Source organism: Pecten maximus, chromosome 1 (genome assembly GCF_902652985.1).
Source record: "Pecten maximus chromosome 1, xPecMax1.1, whole genome shotgun sequence".
NCBI lineage: Eukaryota > Metazoa > Mollusca > Bivalvia > Pectinida > Pectinidae > Pecten > Pecten maximus.
The window spans coordinates 58,814,500-58,841,201 of record NC_047015.1 but is presented as its reverse complement, the minus strand read 5'-3'; the positions used below and the strand labels follow the sequence as shown (position 1 = coordinate 58,841,201).

Sequence of the window (26,702 nt, the reverse complement as noted above, 5' to 3'; positions counted from 1 at the left end):
ACGCGTAATCGAGGCTGTGGTCGATAACCTGAAGTGTCAGTCGTTATCTTGATGAGTTCATAGCAAGTGCGTGAAATGTTCCGCCAAAATAAACAAAGTTGATATTTGTATTTATTATTTTTTATGGTAACATACAACAGCATATGCATGATATAAATAAAACACGGAAATTGACGTCAAAAGATATCTATTTATTGTCATTTTCAACATTCTTTAAAATATGTTATAAAAGTAGAAAAGATACGAAAATAAGGAATAATTTGCCAGCTGATTGCATTGTTTGGAAAGCAAGATGGCTGAGAACGTTTTGGATTTGGCGAACGGCGATGTTTGTAAAAACGTTATATCTCCAATGTATGACAGTTAAAATGGTTGGAATATGATTCCCCAAGAAATATGGAGAGCAAACATAAAGAACTGCTCAGTCTCCATCGTGCTAAGTTTCTCAGTGCCATAGAAGTGGAAAAACTGTTGCCGATTTTGCAAAGCAAAAATGTAGTGTACCCAGATGACATCAGCGAGATAAACAAACAGCCGAGTCGAGCTGGGAGAGCAGAAAGACTCCTCGACATTCTACCCGACAAGCCCAACTCGGCGTTCCATGGATTGTGTCTGGCGTTGGAAACGACATACCCTCATCTCCTTACGGCGATGTTCCTCGGGTGTAATCAGAGAGCTGTCACCCCAGGTGAGATCTCCATATTCAATTTGTTTTCAATGACCTGGTTTCAGACCGCAGTTTTTACTTGATAACTTTATGTATTAAATATCTATGCTGAGTATTGTTTAAATACGCATTGACATTACGTCCAACTGGGCATGACATATCACTGCCTGGCCATAATACAGCTCAAAATGGCGACGTCGTTACTTGACGTTTCTATTATATGTAGCAACGCTCAACCATTTTTTTCCTTAATATGTGCTTATATAAACCGTAACGTATTTTGTTTATCTATGTTTTCTCATTACAAAACAGGAAACAGATTGAAAATCGGTTGAAAAACAAATTTTCTACCCTACGATTTTTAAAACACGAAAATCCACTGTCCTAAAATGGCATTTTTTTCAAATATACAAAAAACGCGTACTCCATGCATCTTGATAAGTTGAATATGATTTTGTTTGTATAAATGGTGTAAGAATTGGCCAATTGTAATATTCAAACTAAAAACACATCATTCTTCTATTTTTATGCAAGATATTTTAGGTAAAATGTTCCATTATGACCATTTTAAGTGGAAGTTACTCCCCTTCTTAAATTTTTAACAAGTGAAACTGAAAGTATATAGAGCAATGGAGGGTATTATCGTCAGTTTAAGTATGACTGCTTCATTACCAGTTAATACTGTTCATAAAAATAAAATAACTGTTGTAGGTTAAGCTTAGGCTAGTGTTGTGTTTACCAGAGTCTGACTCGTTGAGCGTTTGTCACTAATACGAGGGAACATACTTTATTTGTATTTCCGGCCGAACAGAGGCAGTTATCGTCAGGTGGAGGCAGTTATCGTCACCGTCAATATTTTCATGCGTTTTGAAATGTTTCTTGTTATAAACACAAAAAATATCATGTCTACGTTTAAAGAACATGCATTGATCAACAAAAAAATGCATTTAAACTGTTAAACAAATATGCAACCGGGCAAATATCATTGTCGGAAATGTTTTGGGTTTCTGCACGTGCTGCCCGAGCTTTCAAGCACTTTGCAACAGTGAACATTACATTCAGCATCGATGTTACGTATGCTAATACAATATTACGATATCAATAAATAACAGATGAAACTTGGAAGACACAGATCAAATACTGATCTTTTAAAATCAAATCTTAAATTTAGAACAAACAATTGGGTCTTCTAAAAGACTAGGTTATTTATTTCGATTATGCAAAACTGACGATAACTGCCTCCAGTGTACCAAATTGTGGCAGTTATCGTCAGGCCGATTTACGGCATCGAAGAAGCCCGGATGTACATACAACGCGGTTAAACTTAGCAGACGCGGCGGAACTTCACATATATCACAAACATTCCAATGTTTCTTCGAGATTTGGATATTGATAGGAGAAATATGATGCACTTACCTTATTAAGTGAAGTAAGAACATCAGAAAATTTTGACGTGAAGATTATTAAGATATTTAAACGTAAATATTATCCGTTTGGAAACTTTGTTTGAATGAAAATAAGGCCAGAAACGTTCTAAAAAATCACAAATTTGTTCAATGAAAACAACAGCAATTTCACTTCAACATTTAATGAAATATTCAAAACTTTTGTAAAAACTGACGATAACTACCGCCTGACGATAATACCCTCCATTGCTCTAGATTCAAATATCTTAACAAGGTAGTAATAACACCTCAGTGTAGCTATAACACGATTAAATTAATTGTGTTTTATATATAAACAAATGATAGTAATGTTGGTATGTGATAAACTGCAGTCGACACAAAAAATAAGTCTGTAAATGCGTATATTCAAAACTAGGTCAAGTTGACTTCGATATGACGTTGAGTCTTCGTCAATGAAATGGTGTGTTCATCTGTTATTGTAAACGTTTCATTTGTTTAATATTGATGCTTAAATTGATTTGATTGTTTGCTATGTAATTCAAACTGGGCGCGACGATTTACCCAAAAACACCCCAAAACACCCAAAACTACCCAAAAACCACCCAAAAACACCATAAACCTACCCAAAAACACCCTTAAATGTCGAGATAAATGCATGGCAACATTAATTATGACATTTAAAAGGTCCTTCGCCAACCTGATTAGTGCTAATTTAGGTTATCAGTTCTGAAATTGTAAAATTTATATTCGAAGGGAGGTAACTCTAACAAGCAAAGACTTCAAATATTGACCACGTGGCTTTCGGTACATACCTCTGGCTTTCGGAACATACCTCGTGGAAGAATAAGAAAGAAACGCAAAGGATCCAGTTCTTGACATTTATTCAGAATAAAATGAAATATATCACCACAACAATATTGATGATATAGCGTTTACAAATATACATTTAAACAATAGTATATATACAACCTATAAACTAGATGTGTCAATAAAGTCTGAATTACATCCGAAGTTATAGAAATTATATAGATAGATATATTCAATTTATTAAGAGAACACTGTTTATAGCTAAAATAATGCAAGATTATCACATATCTGTATCGGAAATATGACAACGACACACGTACATAAATGTGATTACAAAGAGTAATTATTATCAATTATCATAATATGAATCTAAAACTGGAAATATAATGCTTGCCATTAACATAGATCACCATTTTCATACTGGAACTATACATGAAATTATGCATTTATACTAACTGCAATATGTTTGATATAGAAATGCTACATATTTAAAGGTATTCAAACAAAAAGTTTGAAATAGTACTAATCTAGCTAGTATCGGTCTATAGACGACCATAAATTATGGCTCAGACACGTGGAAACCAATAATATATAGCTAACTTAGTTTGTACGAAAAATATATGTACATGAATTATCACGAAACAAATTTTGACAATATTTGATGCTTACAAAATTGTTTTTATAGCAGTCTAGATCACCATACTAAAATATGACTCTGACACGGGGAAACTGAGACTGAATATACAAATGATAGTAATCACCAGGGTTGTTTACGTATTCGGTGATATTTTGCCCTCTTTTATCAGTTAGAGTCTATATTTAAGCCTTCTGTTAAATAACCAATTTTATAATACAGAGGAGCCCACTTATTTGCATATCGGTTATTTGAATATCCCGCTTATTTGCATAAAATTCTCAGGTCCCGATTTTTTTCCTCTTTATCTTTGTATTTCAATCCCGTGTATTTGCATCGACTTAAACACCGACTCCTGCTTATATGCATATAAAAATTCCAAAAAATCGAAATTTTTTAATTTATTTTAGGGTATTTTTGTGATTTTCCCGTAATAAAAGTTTTATGAAATGTGTTTTAACTTACATATTCATATTGATTCGACACGATGTACAACGTTATCTTATCATTGGTTCACACTTCGTCATTACAGGTTACGTTCGATGCATCGATATCGACATTGTTATTATTTAGACCATATCAGTAGCAATGTGCAGAAGAATTACTGAATAAAATATCTATATGCCTCATCTTTTGATGAGATTTGTTTATTTATTATAGCATCGATCCAAATCTGTGTTCTGTGCACTTGAACACTCGCTGAGGCAGGTTGCGATCGCCATGATTGTTTTCTAGGCGCGTTGCATTGTGGGGGCATATGTGTAATGAACGACAATTCTTTCTGTGTGTGCGCCATTTTCCAAAACAAAACCAAACGACAATACACATGTCACGGTCATTTAAGACAGTCTATTGCTTCAGCAGTTCATCATCTATGATCAAACAACTAATATACTCATAGCAGGAACGTATCTCGAGACGATAATGAATGTTAATTGAAACGATGACATTGTACATCGTAGTGCCAACCCACGCGTGTATGACCGATATCGGACGCACAGACTCGGAGTGACAAGTAGAAAACGATGAAGTATATGCAAATATTTGTACATTTACAAAGAATAACAACCCATGTATTTCGTATTTACTTTTATATTTTAAATGTTTTTTTAAAAATATATTTTTAATGCAAATAACGTAAACAATCATATAGCGCCCATTTTAAGTACCTACCTGACAATCTACATGTGTATAAGAGGGGCCAAAACCCAACTCCGCCTATACGAATACTCCGGTTATTTGCATATTTTGTCATGGAAAAAGGGCTATGCAAATAAGCGGGTTGCTCTGTATTGTACAATTTATGGTTTAAAATAAGTATATCGGATATGTTATTTTGGTAAAATGTTCTATGACTGTAATAGGTTGGTCTTAATATTGCTTATATTTTATCATGTTAGATATATATATAATATTTTGATTGTAATGTAATTATGGAATATTTAATGAAAAACTAGTTCAGAAGAAATGGATTTGAAACAGCTTGTATGTATTATTGCGAATACTGTTAAACCAACAGGAAATAAAAACATGATTTGATTACTTTTGGATTCAACTTTTTTGTACTTAATATTAATTGCACAAGTAAATACTCTATGTTTTAATGCAAAAGAAGTGTAACTAGCTCAGTTTTCTTATCCGATACAAAATGATAAATCATACTTTATCTTTAAACCTTCAAAGTACGTAACAGAAAAGAGCTTTGTAATTTAGGGAAGTACTTGAAATTGTGTTTTACAGCACATTCTAGATCACAGCTTTAGCTTATATTGTTTTCACTCATATCAGCTTACCAACATTATAGCCGTCTATCCCCTGACTACACTATTGCAGTGCTCCAGATAACTTTTTGACATGAGGGGTTTTCACTCCAACCCCCACAAAGCAAAGGGGTTTTTTACCCCTCATGTCACAAAGTGAAGAGTATTTCTTCAGTTTACAACTTTTTAAACTATGTTCAAAAATACCGTATACATATTGGATTCAACAAGAGGAAACATACCAAAACAAAAAAGACCCGTAGTAAATTGGTGCCAAGGTTTTATTTACTTAATGTTAAAACATGCACAGTACATTTGACTTGTTGCTGTTTGTTTAATACAATTCATTGAACTCATTCATAAAAGAAATTTTTTTCATGTGAATTTTATGCTGAAGTTAATATTTTACTTGAAAATTAATAGGTACTATTTTATTAACTTTTAATCTGATTTGTTTTCGCATATGTCATCATTATCATCAACATCTTCGACATCTTCAGAGGTAGGTTACATTATGATTATCGCGATTTTTTTGACGACTTTGAGTATCAATTGCACTAGCATGGTCTTCCGACATTTTATGACGCCTAAGCGCACTTCTCTGAATATTCGAAAAGCCTCTAGTAAAAGCATTGTCTTTTTTACATTTTAAACACAACACTATTCGAAAATTCAGGGAATTGGTATTCATTCGCGAACATTCGAACATTCGTTTCAGCTCTAGAGCAAACTGACCTTAAAGGTGTAGATCCAAGAGGTTAAAAAAAAGTAAAGTCAGATGTGGTATCTTCAGAAAACAAACATTGTGATCTACATTCTGAGCAAAGTTGGTCACAATTAAACAAGTAGTCAACTGACCAAAAATCGAGGCTGTTGTGTTATATACTGGGTCACATAAGTCAGCGTTCTGGGAGGAACAAACCTTTATCTAGTTTCACAGTGTTCACTCAAATGAACAAACCTTTATCTAGTTTCATGGTCACAGATTTGAGAGGTGTCAAATATTTTGGTTTAAAAGCAAATCATCTATCAGCTCATTCCAGAACTCAGGTGACCTTTAAGGCCCATGTTATTTTTTAGGTCTGTCTGAAATCCAAGATGGATGTCTGTCAACAATGATCTTGTGAACACAATAACTTGAGTAATTATGAACCAAATTTGATGAAACTTTGTATGCAGCCATATATTGACAAGATCTTGAACAAGCCCTTAAAGTTATTGCCCTTAATAGTGATAGAAAATAAATATTATTATTAACAAGTTTTTAAAAATGCTACCAGTCCTAAAAAAAACTAAATGGATTTTGATGAATTTTGATCTGAGAATTATTTGGCAATGTTGTATGTTGCCTAAATTATGGATGTGACAACCACTTTAAAATACTTTTTTTGTCAAGAATGACAGGATTTAGTCAACCTGTAGTTTGAACCATTGTTGGGAGAGTCAGTTCAGAAGTAGGAAAATATTTGAAATTTTACTAAATATTATTTTCCCATACTTACTGAAATATCCAGGTGAGGGATACAGGCCCTCTGGACTTCTTAGTAGTTGATGGATATAGTATGCATTTCAAATTACTTTTGGCTTTTGAAAGTAGTTGAATCTACAGTAAAAGTGTATTTTGTCAATTTCTACATTAAAGATACTAGCCCCTAATTCAGCATCTAGTCATGTTGGCCATAATGGTATTTAAAGCACAAATTACGCTTGGTTTCAGTGATATACATCAGTTTTCTTCACCCTTTTTTATCCTGTTATGTTATGAGATTACTACCTCAAAACAAAAGAATTTACAAACATTAAACTAAAGAAGTTGCCTCTTTTGCTCTTTACAATAACATTTGATATCAGTACTTCCAGTATTTTGATTGAAGTTGTCTCCCTTGATACCTGTCAGAGCTGTATAGATAGTCTTAATATAAGCATGAGTTGACATTTCTGTGAGGTGTACCGACTTCCTAAAGGATACTGGTGTATGACCTGTAATAACATGTGTGTCTTTTAAAGATTCAAAGGAGTGACAATTGTATCAAATTTGAAAACTTTTTTTGGGGAAAAAAATAATAAATAGTTTTATATGCAGCAGATATGATGGTAGTGGAAGGCATTGTTTTTCATATGACAGGATATGTGTATGTATATTGATTGTTTACACCTGTGAGAGATCAAACTACCGTGATCTATGTATGTACTGGCTAGGATCTACACAGCCACAAGGCATGTACAACAGCCAGGTAAGTATTTACCTGGTGGCAGGATGGCCTAGATATGCTTGACTGAATCGTCTCCTGTCACGGTTTTTTACTTGTAAGCCTACAGTTGTGGCACATTCTTCTGCCTGGGATTTGTTTAGTAATTGCCCAAACCTGTATTGGATCCAGACAGATATTTCTGTGTGAAATAATAAGAAATCATGTGAATTTACTGGGAGAATTTTGATTTTTCTTGGAAGCCCTATGGAGTAGTGACAAGTTGACTTTGACCAGTTATTGGACGTGGCCAGGTAAGTCTGACACACCTACCTTGGTGTCCATCCACTCACCGTCTGTGATCAATACTATCTTGACCAGTGCCCTGTGTTAATTTCTGATTTCTGCCGTGGCCCCTATGTTACCAATTAGGGTAAAATTTATGAAGTCATATATCATTAGCAATAACTCAGTGTGGAATGATTTTTTTATTGCACCACTTTTGAGGTCAATTTTTTTTAGCTCACCTGAGCCAAAGGCTATCCCAAAGACAGACTTAATCTTGTTTTGACATATATTGTCAATTAAGTTTTTCGGCTATCTCACCTTTACTGTGGGCATCCATTTATCGCTGTAGGCAAAACTAAATTTCCTGTGTAAACATGCACACTTGCGGAAAATCCGGAAATTTAAAATCCGGAACCAATTTATTAATTTTTGTTTTAACAAATGTGAAGCCTGTATGTACTTCTTCATACTGAATATACCAATTATAGTGTACATTTATTTTTAGGTCACCTGAGACAAAGTCTCAAGTGACCTATTCTAATCCCCTTTTGTCCGTCGTCGTGCGTCGTGCGTCGTCCGTCGTCCGTCGTGCGTCGTCCGTCCGTAAACAATTTACATTTTCGACTTCTTCTCCAAAACCCACAAACCAAATTCTATGAAATTTGGCAGGAAGCTTCTATGGCTAAAGGTCAACCAAAATTGTAAATTATATGGTCCCAACCCCCCAGGGGCCTGAGGGGCGGGGCCAAAAAGGGTCAAATTGACTAAAACTTCAAAAATCTTCTTCTCTACTCTCAGATATGCTGGAATCAAACACTCTTCATAGATGGAAGGGTCTTAAGTTGCTTTACCAAAATTGTAAATTTCATGACCCAGGGGTTTCACGTTTGCCCCTGGGGAGGGGCTAAACTTTACTATAGTTTATATAGAGAAATCACATTTTTGACTTTAATTTATTTTATTTCTATAGGAATTCATTCTAATTTTGTAAACATTGTCAGCATGGAATGACAGTTTGATGGTATGCACATGTTGGCCCTGACTGACCGCCAGGGGCTGATGGGCGGGGCTAAAAAGGGCCAAATTGACTGAAATTTCAAAAATCTTCTTCTCTACTCTCAGATATGCTGGAATCAAACACTCTTCATAGATGGAAGGGTCTTAAGGTGCTTTACCAAAATTGTAAATTTCATGACCCAGGGGTTTCACGTTTGCCCCTGGGGAGGGGCTTAACTTTACTATAGTTTATATAGGGAAATAACATCTTTGACTTTTATTTGTTTTATTTGTTTTGGAATTCATTCTAATTTTGTAAAAATTGTCAGCAAGGGATGACAGTTTGATGGCATGTACATGTTGGCCCTGACCTGACCCCCGGGGCTGATCGACGGGGCTAAAAAGGGTCAAATTGACTGAAATTTCAAAAATCTTCTTCTCAAGACTGAAATAAGGTGGAATCAAATACTCTTTATAGTTTGATGGGTCTTATGGTGCTTTATTGAAATTTTAAATTTCATGACCCTGAGGTCACAAGTATGCCCCTGGGGAGGGGGTAAATTTTATTATAGTTTATATACGGAAATCACATTTTTGACTGATTTGTTTTGATTTCTATTGGAATTCATTCTCGTTAACATTTTCAGCATGGAATGAAAGTTTGATAATATGCATATGTTGGCCCTGACTGACCCCTATGGGCTGATGAGGGGGGGGGGGGGGGGGGGGGGGGGGGGGGGGCAAAAAGGGTCAATTAAATAAACTGAAATATTTCAAATCTCAGGTGACCGTTAAGGCCCATGGGCCTCTTGTTTCATTTTTCATGCATATCTTAATACAGGGGTTATTTGCTTAACAAAAAAATTGCCCATGGCCAGGCTGTCCTACTGTAGTGTGCTACCTATAATTCCAATATTATTTGCTTGGTAGTAAGAAGACTTTCTAGGAATGTTCTAGTGACATTTCTGAATGAGAGGTGTTGTTTCAAAAATTCATTGAATTTACAAGATGGCCACCACAGCAATTATCACCTGATGAGCTATGAAAAAGTACATTATTTTTTGTTTGTGAACACGATATCTAATGACTGGAACATCGTTTAGAGTTGATTTTCAATAACAAGGTTCAGATAGTGATGATAAAGAGACGAGTTTAATTTGGAGTACGTATAATGAGTGGTTGATTTTTAATTAATTTAATTGTATGGTTTGTCTTCAGTGTGAACATTAATATTGCTGTTAGGGGTCCCAAATGGGGGAACTGGCAGCTGACTAGCTTGGCTGCTAACAGCACCCACTGTATATATCTTCAGTGTGAACATTGCTGCTAGGGGTCCCAAATGGGGGAACTGGCAGCCGGCTCTTTGTTTAAGATAACTAGGCTTTTGGATTTTCTACTATCTGATACCAGTTAGTTTTGATGAGAAAACCTGTTAGCTTAATCTCTGCATGGAACCATAGTATTGCTGGTTTAGGGTCACACAGGAAAACAATAAGATTAATTAGATAAAGGGCAGCAGAGGTCTGGGAATGCAGCCTATTCTAATTCATTAGTCATATACAGTAAAACTCGGATAAGTCGAAGTCGACAGGACCAAGCAAAATATTCGACTTATCCGATGGTTCGACTTATCCGTGTTTGTATACGGAGACAAAACCCGACTATCATCGGTTGTATGCAGAACAAGTGCTTGCATGATAACATAGTAGAAAATAAGCAAAACATAATAACAAAGAAATTAATTAATTGTACATGATAACAATTATTCCTTTATCTAATAAACAATATTGTGCACAGTTACAGATAAAAACAAAGTTCATGCGTAAAATAGTCTTTGACATAGACACACGATTTACACACGGGAGTCGCAAATGACAGCATAATATTCTATGAAAACGTTACATATATTATAAGAATATAAATGTATATATTGTACTCATAATATTTATCTTTAAATCCGTTTATATTGTTCTCCAATATAACAATATTAAACAATAAACAGTCCGGGAAAATTGATCGACCGTACGCGTACCGTATGCTGATTTTGTATCAAAGGTGAAGGCCGCGGTCAGTGTTTATCATGCATTGCCACAATCTTTTGAACAGAGTAAAAACATCCCGCATATCATTGTTACTATTGCATCGTCGTATTCAGAATTTAGGCATATATAGATAAATCAATGACAGACAGGTATTTTTCTTTGCATTTTTCGATGGAAGATATGTAATTTATCATTTACTTTTTCCTTATTTTTTTCGGCGGCCTTGTGCATCAAAACAGTAAACGGAACACATATTGGTTTGTAGACTAAAACGTGCACATTTTATTCTTAGTTATGTACGGTAAACCTCCGATTAATTCGAACACGCGGATAGTTCGAACACACATTTTTTTCTAAAAAAACAGTAATTGTTTAGCTAGTAATAGTTCGAACTCTGGCTGTTTATAACTGACACCATTTCGTATAGTTCGAATTTGTCAAATGAAGAACGTAAAGTAAGTTTTTTTATCGGCAAACTCAATTGAAAGCTCGTGACGACCTGGCCCCGATGACCGGCCCAGAAAAAATGCCAAGATTTAAATTTGATCAACAAGCACGTTTTAGGTTATAGATTGTATGCGTGATCATTAGAACGCGTCTGTGATTTAATATATGCCACATATTTTAGCTTTAATTCAGTTTTTGTTACATTGCAAAATACACCACGCAAGAGACAGCCAATTGCAAAATTTAGGCCCCGACAATGTATAAATAACAAGCGATATTTGTATTCGCGCTGTGTATGGCAAACTAAGAAATCGTCCGTGTATTTTCACATATATCTAGTGTTAACTTAGCATTATGATATTTAATTGTGACTGGACAATCTCTTAAGTATTGCCAATCAAGGTATTACCTGAAAACCTGCGACCTCACGCTAGGTATGCAGGCCACGCGAGGTGTCGCTTGCAGTAAAGTTGAAAGGATCGGCCGCCCGATCGTGCCGAGTGACGTGAAGAGCATTCATATCCAGTCAAAACAATCCACAGGTGTCCCAATTAGTGATGGATATTTTGCAGGTAGCAACTATGTTTTGTAGATAATACGACTGGGCATATTTAAAAGCAGACATGTTGATGTTCTGACCTAATTTTACCAACACATATTGCCTATTTTTACAGTAGTGGTTTCGTAAACGCAACAGGTTGTGAAGACTGCTTTTGATGTGTTTAAGAGACCATTTATTACAATAATAAAGTGATAGTTTCTCATTCGGATAAAAAATATAATCATGCAAAGATTATACTGTACAAATGTTTAACTTTTGTGTCACAAATGAAACGTGTACTGTACTGTTTTGGGGCCTACTGTAGCTACGCATTGCCCGATCCGCGAGCGGCTTCGCGCAAAAACCATCATAATTATCGCGAAATGAAGAACGTTAACGATCAATTAATATTGAATTAAATGAAAAACTATCATTTTACTTACTTATAAATGTGCCATTGTTCAGGCCGCCGTTGCTACGTATCAGATTTACGATGGATGTGTTTGTTTCTAATGATTTTACTCTGCCGAGATTTTTGCCGATATTGTCTCGAATAGTTCGAACTCATGCATATTTTCTGAAGCATAATTTCGAATAATTCGAACAGGTTCGTCAATATTTATTTGATTTTGTTCGAACTAACCGGAGGTTTACCGTATACCTGAACGTTTTACTTCACCTGAGCACCTGTATAAACAATTGGATGATGCGTAACAGACAGCCGGAAACTAATAATAGGCTCTGTTTACACCGTTACGGGTGATCGGTCACACTCGGTCAATCAGACGAGGCCAGCAAATTTTACCTGAGACAGCATGACGCCTCGATGTTCGACACAAAAATGGAAATTTTGGTATAGTTTAGAAGGGAGGGACCACAAAATATATTCGACACAACCGCAGTATTCGATTCAACAGTGTTCGAGTCATCCGTGCTTAATTTACTAAGATAAAGAAGGGAAAAAATCGGGACCGAACGAAACGTTCGACTCATCCGATGTATTCGATTCAACCGTGTTCGACACAAGTGAGTTTTACTGTACATATATATTATGAAGTGATACTGTGCAAGTGGAAAGCATGTCACATTGATACTATTTATGTCTTTACATTGCTCTGTTGTGACTTGTGCAAATGAAAGGTAGGAATGATGATAGGACAACATCAACTGACATCTAGGATGATAATTGCATGCTGATAGCAAATATTGCAAAATTAGGTCACTGTGACCTACTTTTTCTATGATTACATTAGGGCAACAAAAATAAACATCAAGGATGAGAAAGGAATACCGATAGCAAATATTGCAAAATTAGGTCACTGTGTCCTACTTTTTCAGTAATTATGATAGGGTAATAGAAATGGACATCTAAGATGAGAAAAGAATGCCGATAGCAAATATCGCAAAATCAGGTCACTGTGACCTACTTTTTCAGTTATTATATTTGGGCAATAGAAATGGACACTTTAGATGAGAGAGGCATGTCGATAACAAATATTGCAAAATTAGGTCACTGTGACCTACTTTTTCAATAATTACATTAGGGCAATAGAAATGGACATCTAGGATGAGAAAGGCAAGCCAATAGCAAATATTGCAAAATTAGGTCACAGAGACCTACTTTTTCAATAATTATATTAGGGCAACAGAAATGGACATCTAGGATGAGAAAGGCATGCCGATAGCTAATATGGCAAAATTAGGTCACTGTGACCTTTTTCCATAATCATATTGGGGCAACAGAAATGGACATCTAGGATGATAAATGCATGCCGATAACTGATATTGCAAAATTAGGTCACTGTTACCTACTTTTTCAATAATTATATTAAGCAATTATTTTGTCTAGATTGCCTCAATAAATTGACAATATACTGTAATGTCATTACGTCTTCAACTTAATATGTATATGTATATCGAAATATTGCAAGCATGGCATTTGACATTTTGATGATGATGAAAATGATGAAAACAAAAACTTGATGAATTTTGTTGAAGCTTCCTGTGGATGATCAGCACCGGACACAGTTGGATTTCCATTGTTTAAAATAACTACATCATTCAAGATATCCACCATTTTTTGCCATCTCCAGAATCACATTCTCCAGAAATTTTAACCTTACATTCTTTGAGATAGACCCTTGGTAATAGACATTTCTAACATAGCCTCAGACGCGAACTCCCAGACCGACACCGACTATTTGAGAGGTCATCTCAAAATGCTAAAATACCGAATACTATAGGATTATGTCATATTTCGTTCGATCATGAAAAAATAAATAATAACTAAATCGATAGATACATTTCAACACATAAAGATATTTTTGCATATTGTATTCAATTTATTTACTTTCACCATACATGTTATTGTCAATAGAATTTTGAAGACGGCCCGAGGGTTATATATGTCCTTGACTCACCTGAGATTCTATGGTGAGCAAGAGCTGCAATACATTATCACTCAACTTTTTATATATTACTGAAAATCATAATAAGATTTGTATGATAACTCATATGGTTCTGATGGACATAGACCGTTGGCCTTAATGTCCCTATCTTAAATAAATGCACCGTTCCACAGCGTTCCGATTACGCGGTAATTTCATTTCATTTCATTTCTCGGATGGCATGCTCCACTCTGACTCTGTAACTATTCAAAATGTTGTTAAATTTTCGGCATTTTCGACGCTGCTTAACGTTTCTTCTAAAAATCTGTTGTCTTCTGTTGGGTGAAGTAAATGGATAATCATTGTCGCCAAGTATCACACAAGTATCCGGCAAATCCATCTCCATGTTTGGACCTACGGTTAGTAAAAAAATTAGAATTTGCGTTACATGTGAGAAAATAAAAAATGTAACTCCTGTAATGCGTACCTTACCGTGGGGATTCTAATTCTCTTGAAGTTAAACGTGTATATTGAAGGTGGTATTAGACAAAGGATGTAAACCATATTCATACGGTTTCGTGCTGTATTGAATCAACTGTATCAGCTCCAACACAACCGAAAACCAACACATAGGTCAAACTTCTGACATTAATCCAACGTTGTATGGCAAGCCGTTTGGGTTTGTATCTATTGAAATGAAGATATCTCTATTTAATTAAAGATATCTCAATTTAAAATGAAGATATCTCTTTTTAATTAGAGATATCTGTAATTTAAATAAAGATATCTGTATTTGAATTAAAGATATCTTTATTTTAAATACAGATATCTCTAATTGAAATAAAGATATCTTTAATTGAATTAGAGATATCTGTATTTGAATTAGAGATATCTCTATTTCGTGTTTAATTAGAGATATATCTAATTAAAATACAGATATCTCTAATTCAAATACAGATATCTCTAATTCAATTAAAGATATCTCTATTTAAATTAAAGATATCTCTATTTGAATTAAAGATATCTTTAATTTTTATATTAATAATGATAACTTTATTTTGAATACAGATACTGTATCTGTATTTAATAGGTAAAAACCCAAATGGCTTGCCATAACGTTGGTCCAATGTAAGTTTCCCGATATTGCAAACGTATAGCCAACATAAATTATTTAAATTTGATGTTGGACCAACGATGGGCCAACAATGGATTTGTTCATTTTTGACGTTGGACCAACGTCGGGCCAGCACGTTGGCCCAACGTTGCGCCGATGAGCAACATTACGTTGGCCCAACGTGATTTACCGATGTTGGTCCAACGTAAGCATGCTGTCTGGGTATCACTATGCAGGCCGTTGAAAACATCACGAATGGCAAAAAATAGCAGGTCATATGTGTCCCGTGAATTAAAACAATTGTTATGCAGCACGTATATATATATATTAGCGACCATCTTATTATGTGACGGTATGCTAATGCATTGCTAAAATTAGAAAACATATTCGCTGTTTGAGCATTTTGAGATGACCCCCCCAAACAGTCGGAGTCGGTCTCGGAGTTCGCGTCACAGGCTATGTTAGAAATGTCTAATATACTGCCCACCAGCTATGCGGACATCAGCCTCTAGTTGGTTCGTAGGTACAAATTGCAAGTGGATTTTTGAAATCGCCAGTAGAAGAAAATAGCACTTGCATTTTGTTGCAAGTGGGTTTTATTCCGTGCTAAACATTTTAGAACTTGTACATAATGTTTCCCCGTTCACGCCATATTGTTCATAATTTATCCGTCGAACAACAAAACAAAATTGATGCCCAGTATTAGTTATCAAATTTCAGTCTATTTGTAAAAAGCGCCATCTACAATGGAAATCACCTAGACTATTTTTAGTAGTACATTAGTGCATTGCCCAATCACATTTGTTGACGTCATTCCTATATAAAGATTTGAATAACCTAGATAACAGTGAGACGTGATCATGAGTGAAGGGTGTTACAGACAACACAGCTCCTGTATCTGCCGTAGACACTAAATTTTAATTTGACAGTATTGATTCCAAGTTTACAGTCAAATATTGACTTTAACAATGATTTAGATGATCTTTCATCAGAAAATTACTTCGGACAAAACGACAAGATGACACATCGTGATTTGTCACGACGGCCGCTCTGCCATTATGAAGTTGACAAAGTCTTCACCAATCTCATTTAATTCTTTCGATAAGCAGCCCTAGTACTTCCCCGATTTTTTTTCTGTAACTCAGATTTATTACTTCTTCCCATATTTCCTGAAAATTAGCGCAGGTTCTGATGATCAGACGTGTACAGCGAGACTTTACGTGTGGTGAATCACCAGATGATCATGACGTGTACCATCGATGTAACATAGGCCTTATCTATTGCACGAGCAAAAACTGTTTACATTTTGACACGAAATTTCAGGCACTATTTTCAAAGCATCTGCCTTCTATTCGACTCGTCACAGGAAAGTTGGATTTGGATGTATAACACAAATAACATTGTTCCTACCTGAAGAAATTTACCGTTGATCGCCGGGAAGGATAGATGGATATTATAAGGAACATTTTGAGACGTAACGTAGTTTGACACAAAATGTTACATCTCAAAATTTCGTTTTTAAAACCCATCTTCAAAAAATAAATTTAAGTCAATATTTGATATGATGATATAAAAAGAGGACATGGTAGTAATATTTAATGTATTTATTTTTTGGTTTAAAAAGTTCTGTATAAGAAAAGTCAGGCCACTATGTCCAACATTTCAGCACTATAACTGATGTAGAAATGTTTTATTTAAATTCAATAAGATAAAATAAATACATTAATTATCTGATTTAATGAGTTGTTTTGAGATGATCAGACAACATTCTGAAAATAAATTCACAAATATCATTTAAAATCAATTATTTGAGATATGTAACCAAAATTCCTTGACATCGAATTCTGGATCATATATGAAAAGATCACTGCATTGCAGGTGAGCGATTCGGGCCCATTGGGCCCTTGTTTTAAGACTACCATCCATCTGGGATCTCTTGTTAATTACACATTATTGACTTTGTCCCTTTATTTTTCAGATTCCAGATCACTATCACTTGCATCAGACTCTGAGGAAGACCCTCTGAATCAGTCATGCCGCTCAGGTAATAAGTTTTTTGTTGTTGCGACCAGGGGTACGTGTGGCCTACAGTTACCCTGTGTTTGTTTCCAGCACGTCAGTTGTTTACAGTATATATATGGGGACACCTGTAAGGGACATATATTGTTTACAGTATATACATGGGGACACCTGTAAGGGACATATATTGTTTACAGTATATACATGGGGACACCTGTAAGGGACATATATTGTTTACAGTATATACATGGGGACACCTGTAAGGGACATATATTGTTTACAGTATATACATGGGGACACCTGTAAGGGACATATATTGTTTACAGTATATACATGGGGACACCTGTAAGGGACATATATTGTTTACAGTATATATATGGGGACACCTGTAAGGAACATATATTGATTACAGTATATACGTGGGGACACCTGTAAGGGACATATATTGTTTACAGTATATACATGGGGACACTTGTAAGGGACATATATTGTTTACAGTATATACATGGGGACACCTGTAAGGGACATATATTGTTTACAGTATAAACATGGGGACACCTGTAAGGGACATATATTGTTTACAGTATATACATGGGGACACTTGTAAGGGACATATACATTGTTTACAGTATAAACATGGGGACACCTGTAAGGGACATATATTGTTTACAGTATAAACATGGGGACACCTGTAAGGGACATATATTGTTTACAGTATATACATGGGGACACCTGTAAGGGACATATATTGTTTACAGTATATACATGGGGACACCTGTAAGGGACATATATTGTTTACAGTATATACATGGGGACACCTGTAAGGGACATATATTGTTTACAGTATATACATGGGGACACCTGTAAGGGACATATATTGTTTACAGTATATACATGGGGACACCTGTAAGGGACATATATTGTTTACAGTATATACATGGGGACACCTGTAAGGGACATATATTGTTTACAGTATATACATGGGGACACCTGTAAGGGACATATATTGTTTACAGTATATACATGGGGACACCTGTAAGGGACATATATTGTTTACAGTATATACATGGGGACACCTGTAAGGGACATATATTGTTTACAGTATAAACATGGGGACACCTGTAAGGGACATATATTGTTTACAGTATATACATGGGGACACCTGTAAGGGACATATATTGTTTACAGTATATACATGGGGACACCTGTAAGGGACATATATTGTTTACAGTATATACATGGGGACACTTGTAAGGGACATATATTGTTTACAGTATATACATGGGGACACCTGTAAGGGACATATATTGTTTACAGTATATACATGGGGACACCTGTAAGGGACATATATTGTTTACAGTATATACATGGGGACACCTGTAAGGGACATATATTGTTTACAGTATATACATGGGGACACCTGTAAGGGACATATATTGTTTACAGTATATACATGGGGACACCTGTAAGGGACATATATTGTTTACAGTATATACATGGGGACACCTGTAAGGGACATATATTGTTTACAGTATATACATGGGGACACCTGTAAGGGACATATATTGTTTACAGTATATACATGGGGACACCTGTAAGGGACATATATTGTTTACAGTATATACATGGGGACACCTGTAAGGGACATATATTGTTTACAGTATATACATGGGGACACCTGTAAGGGACATATATTGTTTACAGTATATACATGGGGACACCTGTAAGGGACATATATTGTTTACAGTATATACATGGGGACACCTGTAAGGGACATATATTGTTTACAGTATATACATGGGGACACCTGTAAGGGACATATATTGTTTACAGTATATACATGGGGACACCTGTAAGGGACATATATTGTTTACAGTATATACATGGGGACACCTGTAAGGGACATATATTGTTTACAGTATAAACATGGGGACACCTGTAAGGGACATATATTGTTTACAGTATAAACATGGGGACACCTGTAAGGGACATATATTGTTTACAGTATATACATGGGGACACCTGTAAGGGACATATATTGTTTACAGTATATACATGGGGACACCTGTAAGGGACATATATTGTTTACAGTATATACATGGGGACACCTGTAAGGGACATATATTGTTTACAGTATATACATGGGGACACCTGTAAGGGACATATATTGTTTACAGTATATACATGGGGACACCTGTAAGGGACATATATTGTTATCAGTATATACATGGGGACACCTGTAAGGGACATATATTGTTTACAGTATATACATGGGGACACCTGTAAGGGACATATATTGTTTACAGTATATACATGGGGACACTTGTAAGGGACATATATTGTTTACAGTATATACATGGGGACACCTGTAAGGGACATATATTGTTTACAGTATATACATGGGGACACCTGTAAGGGACATATATTGTTTACAGTATATACATGGGGACACCTGTAAGGGACATATATTGTTTACAGTATATACATGGGGACACCTGTAAGGGACATATATTGTTTACAGTATATACATGGGGACACCTGTAAGGGACATATATTGTTTACAGTATATATATGGGGACACCTGTAAGGGACATATATTGTTTACAGTATATACATGGGGACACCTGTAAGGGACATATATTGTTTACAGTATATACATGGGGACACCTGTAAGGGACATATATTGTTTACAGTATATACATGGGGACACCTGTAAGGGACATATATTGTTTACAGTATATACATGGGGACACCTGTAAGGGACATATATTGTTTACAGTATAAACATGGGGACACCTGTAAGGGACATATATTGTTTACAGTATATACATGGGGACACCTGTAAGGGACATATATTGTTTACAGTATATACATGGGGACACCTGTAAGGGACATATATTATTTACAGTATATACATGAGGACAACTGTAAGGGACATATATTGTTTACAGTATATACATGGAGACACCTGTAAGGGACATATATTGTTTACAGTATATACATGGGGACACCTGTAAGGGACATATATTGTTTACAGTATATACATGGGGACACCTGTAAGGGACATATATTGTTTACAGTATATACATGGGGACACCTGTAAGGGACATATATTGTTTACAGTATATACATGGGGACACCTGTAAGGGACATATATTGTTTACAGTATATACATGGGGACACCTGTAAGGGACATATATTGTTTACAGTATATACATGGGGACACCTGTAAGGGACATATATTGTTTACAGTATATACATGGGGACACCTGTAAGGGACATATATTGTTTACAGTATATACATGGGGACACCTGTAAGGGACATATATTGTTTACAGTATATACATGGGGACACCTGTAAGGGACATATATTGTTTACAGTATATACATGGGGACACCTGTAAGGGACATATATTGTTTACAGTATATACATGGGGACACCTGTAAGAGACAGATATTGTTTACAGTATATACATGGGGACACCTGTAAGGGACATATACATTGTTTACAGTATAAACATGGGGACACCTGTAAGGGACATGTATTGTTTACAGTATATACATGGGGACACCTGTAAGGGACATATATTGTTTACAGTATATACGTGGGGACACCTGTAAGGGACATATATTGTTACAGTATATACGTGGGGACACCTGTAAGGGACATATATTGTTTACAGTATATACATGGGGACACCTGTAAGGGACATATATTGTTTACAGTATATACATGGGGACACCTGTAAGGGACAGATATTGTTTACAGTATATACATGGGGACACCTGTAAGGGACATATATTGTTTACAGTATATACATGGGGACACCTGTAAGGGACATATAATGTTTACAGTATATACATGGGGACACCTGTAAGGGACATATATTGTTACAGTATATACATGGGGACACCTGTAAGGGACATATATTGTTTACAGTATATACGTGGGGACACCTGTAAGGGACATATATTGTTTACAGTATATACATGGGGACACCTGTAAGGGACATATATTGTTTACAGTATATACATGGGGACACCTGTAAGGGACATATATTGTTTACAGTATATACATGGGGACACCTGTAAGGGACATATATTGTTTACAGTATATACATGGGGACACTTGTAAGGGACATATATTGTTTACAGTATATATATGGGGACACCTGTAAGGGACATATATTGTTTACAGTATATACATGGGGACACTTGTAAGGGACATATATTGTTTACAGTATATACATGAGAACACCTGTAAGGGACATATATTGTTTACAGTATATATATGGGGACACCTGTAAGGGACATGTATTGTTTAATTTGAATTCTGTTTATTTTGGGACATGATTTGTGAACAGAATACTTGTCAGGCTGGGGTTAATGATCTGAAATTTAGTTATTATTCCATTAAAGTTTCCACATTACAATGAAATATATATGTGAGAAAGATAAACCAATAGTTAGAGTTGTCATCAATATGTCTACACCTAATGACAGTGTGTATATATATACAATAGAACAAACCCAATTAATCTTTAGTTTGAAGGGCAACTGAGCTTATGTTGTATTGTGACCTCTGTTGTCTGTCTATGCAGCATCAATGTTTTTAGGTCTAAAGACCTGATATTGGACCTGATATTGGACCTGTATATGTAGCATTTTGGGATGAAGGGCTACTACATTATTTGTTCAAAAGAATTACCTTGACCTATTTTGTTAACTGGTTACCCAACAGTTTACCCAACAAACTGTTGTTTGCTGGTCATCCCCTCAAACTGTTGTTTACTGGCTACCCCCACAAACTGCAGTTTTTTACTGGTTTCCCCCACATACTGTTGTTTGCCAGTTACCCCCACAAACTGTTGTTTGTTAGTCACCCCCTCAAACTGTTTGCTTGTTACCCAACAAACTGTTGTTTACTGGTTATTCCCACAAACTGTTGATTGCTGGTTACCCCCACAAACTGTTGTTTACTGGTTACCCCCACAAACTGTTGTTTACTGGTTACCCCACAAACTGTTGTTAACTGGTTACCCCACAAACTGTTGTTTACTGGTTACCCCCACAAACTACTGTTTACTGGTTACCCCCACAAACTGTTGTTAACTGGTTACCCCCACAAACTGTCGTTAACTGGTTACCCCCACAAACTGTTGTTTACTGGTTACCCCCACAAACTGTCGTTAACTGGTTACCCCCATAAACTGTTGTATACTGGTTACCCCCACAAACTGTTGTTTACTGGTTACCCCCACAAACTCTTGTATACTGGTTACCCCCACAAACTGTTGTTTACTGGTTACCCCCACAAACTGTTGTTTACTGGTTACCCCAATAAACTGTTGTTTACTGGCCTGGTTACCCCACAAACTGTTGTTAACTGGTTACTCCACAAACTGTTGTATACAGGTTACTGCCACAAACTGTTGTTTACTGGTTACCCCAACAAACTGTTGTTTACTGGTTACCCCCACAACCTGTTCTATACTGGTTACTGCCACAACCTGTTATATACTGGTTACCCCCACAAACTTTTGTTGACTGGTTACCCCACTCACTGTTGTATACTGCTTACCCCCACAAACTTTTGTATACTTGTTCCCCCACAAACTGTTGTTTACTGGTTACCCCACAAACTGTTGTTAACTGGTTACCCCACAAACTGTTGTTTACTGGTTACCCCGACAAACTGTTTATGGTTACCCACACAAACTTGTTTATGGTTACCACCACAAACTGTTGTTTATGGTTACCCCCACAAACTGTTGTTTACTGGTTACCCCGACAAACTGTTTATGGTTACCCCACAAACTGTTGTTGATGGTTACCCCACAAACTGTTGTTTACTGGTTACCCCACAAACTGTTGTTAACTGGTTACTCCACAAACTGTTATTTATGGTTACCCCACAAACTGTTGTTTATGGTTACCCCACAAACTGTTGTTAACTGGTTACTCCACAAACTGTTATTTATGGTTACCCCACAAACTGTTGTTTATGGTTACCCCACAAACTGTTGTTAACTGGTACCCCCATCAAACTTTCGTTCATGCTTACCCAATAAACTTGCTAACTTGTTATCCTCACTGTTGTTTACTAGTTTCTCAAACAAATCAAACAAATATGCGTGTTCTATATGTATTTATTAGCTCACCTGCCCGATAACCAAGAGGCCCAGGGACTTGATATTGGGCCTGTAGCATGCTGGGGTGAAGGGCTACAAAGTTTGTTCAAATAAATGACCTTGACCTTCATTCAAGGTCACGTGGGTCAAAAAAGCTATAATTTTCAAACAACTTCTTCTCAATAACCAAGAGGCCCAGGGATTTGATATTGGGCCTGTAGCATGCTGGGGTGAAGGGCTACAAAGTTTGTTCAAATAAATGACCTTGACCTTCATTCAAGGTCACGTGGGTCAAATAGGCTATAATCTTCAAACGACTTCTTCTCAATAACCAAGAGGTATTGGGTCTGTAGCATGCAAGGTGGTAATGGGCTACAAAGTTTGTTCAAATAAATGACATTGACCTTCATTTAAGGTCAAATGGGTCAAATAGGCTATACTCTTCAAACAATTTCTTCTCAATAACCAAGAGGCCCAAGGACTTGATATTGGGCCTGTAGCATGCTGGGGTAAAGGGCTACAAAGTTTGTTCAAATGTATGACCTTGACCTTCACTAAAGGTCACATGGGTCAAATAGGCTATAATCTTCAAAAGACTTTTAATAGCCAAGAGGCCCAGGGATTTGGTATTGGGGTCTGTAGTATGCTTAGGTGAAGGGCTACCAAGTTTTTTCGAATGAATGACCTTGACCTTCACTAAAGGTCATATTGGTCAAATAGATTATAATCTTCAAATGACTTCTTCTTAATAACCAAGAGGCCCAGGGGCTTGATATTAGGCTTTTAGCATGCTGGGGTGAAAGGCTACCAAGTTTGTTCAAATGAATGATCTTGACCTACATTCAAGGTCACAGGGGTGAAATCGGCTTAAATCTGTAAACAATAATTTTGCGATAGCCAAGAGCTTCCGAGACCTGATATTAGGTCAATAGAATGCTGGAATGAAGGACTAGAAAATTTATTAATATGAATAAACCTAGCTTACTAGGATATTTGAATAAAGAAGTAATCAGCATAGTATCTGTAGAAATGACCTCAATCAACTTCAAAGTTGCTGAAAAGCCAGGTGAGCGATACATGCCCATTGGGCCTCTTGTTAAATTCTTAGCAATAACATTGTCTTGCTAAAACCATTTCTTATTTGCTAAAGAGAAAACAGGTATTTTAGCAACTTTTGCTAAAGGATTTTTATGCCTAGAGTGTGCAGAGAAATGTTGTGAACTTGTTACCCAAACAAATGTTGTTAACTGCATGGTTACCCAAACAAATGTTGTTAACTGGTTACCCAAACAAATGTTGTTAACTGCATGGTTACCCAAACAAATGTTGTTAACTGGTTAACCAAACAATATATTGTTAATTGGTTACCCAAACAAATGTTGTTAACTGGTTACCCAAACAAATGTTGTTAACTGGTTACCCAAACAAATGTTGTTAACTGGTTACCCAAGCAAATGTTGTTAACTGGTTAACCAAACAATATATTGTTAATTGGTTACCCAAAAAAATGTTGTTAACTGGTTACCCAAACAAATGTTGTTAACTGGTTACCCAAACAAATGTTGTTAACTGGTTAACCAAACAATATATTGTTAATTGGTTACCCAAACAAATGTTGTTAACTGGTTACCCAAACAAATGTTGTTAACTGGTTACCCAAACAAATGTTGTTAACTGGTTACCCAAACAAATGTTGTTTACTGGTTAACCAAACAATATATTGTTAATTGGTTACCCAAACAAATGTTGTTAACTGGTTACCCAAACAAATGTTGTTAACTGGTTACCCAAACAAATGTTGTTAACTGGTTACCCAAACAAATGTTGTTAACTGGTTACCCAAACAAATGTTGTTAACTGGTTACCCAAACAAATGTTGTTAACTGGTTAACCAAACAATATATTGTTAACTGGTTACCCAAACAAATGTTGTTAACTGGTTACCCAAACAAATGTTGTTAACTGGTTACCCAAACAATATATTGTTTTCTATGTAGAAATTACGATATGTGTGTAGGTACAAAAACTGGAAGTGTGTTGATCCCAAAACCAATTCATACGTATTATGTAGGCTAATTGTCGCAGATTTGGAGTAGCCTCCCCTGATAGGGAGTGGGCCGCTTCTCAGGCTGTGTTTATACAGTTGTTGACCCTTGCCTTGACCTCTGTGTGAGGAGGCTGTAGGAGCAAAAAAAAGCCTTCCTCAGATAAAAAGCAGGAGAGGGCTGGCAGCTGGCTACTGTGTTAGTGGCTGTACATGTGTGAGGAATAACTGGGATTTTACACGCTGTCACAAAATTAAAGTGGAGTGAAAAAACATTCTGTACCAAGAGTGTCCCTGTCGGGGTGTGTAAAAATACTAGATGTCTACTAGGCTAGCATTGTAAATCCTGGCCAGTCAGAACTGGAGCAAGGAGGACAGGCTACTACAGTACATAGCAAAAACAAAAAAACTAGCCAAACTATACAGGGGATAGCAGCCTGCTAGTCCAGTGTGTACACAGTTTGTGGAGCACTTGCTTCACTGTAGATGGGGACTTAATGTTGAGTTACATTGAAAGTGTTGATGGACTACATGACATAGATATGTTGCAGATAGAGACTGTTACAGATTTAGTGAATTTTTCAACAAATCTTAACAAGGTTGAAATGGATTTAATATTTGTTTTATGAACATGGTTCCTGGAGAACAGTTTAAAACATGGTTTAGAAGAGGTTGTGTTATTGGAGGATTTGGTGTTTCACTAGGCTAGTGGTGGGTTCTGATAAAATGATGCCAGGTGCACGAAAAAGCAGCAATCCAACTCCTCTACAATACAAGATGTTCAAGTATGGCTTTACAGTAGGCCTTCATATGGGTAGGTATATGAACATTATCACATGTGTACACATATGTATCTTATATAGACTTGTATAGATATACAAAACATTATCACATGTGTACATGTGTGTATCTTATATAGACTGGTATATCGGTATACAAAACATTATCACATGTGTACACATATGTATCTTATATAGACCTGGTATAGGTATACAAAACATTATCACATGTGTACATGTGTGTATCTTATATAGACTGGATATAGGTATACAAAACATTATCACATGTGTACATGTGTGTATCTTATATAGACTGGTATAGATATACAAAACATTATCACATGTGTACATGTGTACATGTGTGTATCTTATATAGACTGGTATAGATATACAAAACATTATCACATGTGTACATGTGTGTATCTTATATAGACTGGTATAGATATACAAA

General features: G+C 36.0%; 1 protein-coding gene across 4 annotated transcripts in view; it reads left to right on the top strand.

Annotated features, from left to right (window-relative positions):
- The first annotated feature begins 273 nt into the window (after positions 1-273).
- Positions 274-26,702, top strand: part of LOC117339394 (disks large homolog 5-like) — an 86,042-nt gene continuing 59,613 nt past the window's right edge. For 2 of the 4 annotated variants that reach the window (XM_033900959.1, XM_033900982.1), the window contains exons 1-2: positions 274-688; positions 17,257-17,322. In XM_033900959.1, the coding sequence (XP_033756850.1) occupies positions 397-688; positions 17,257-17,322 (358 nt within the window). In that variant the 5' untranslated portion in view covers positions 274-396. Of the gene's footprint in view, positions 689-7,523; positions 7,778-17,256; positions 17,323-26,186; positions 26,287-26,702 lie in introns of those variants that run through there. The other 2 variants (XM_033900975.1, XM_033900966.1) reach the window with 2 other exon arrangements.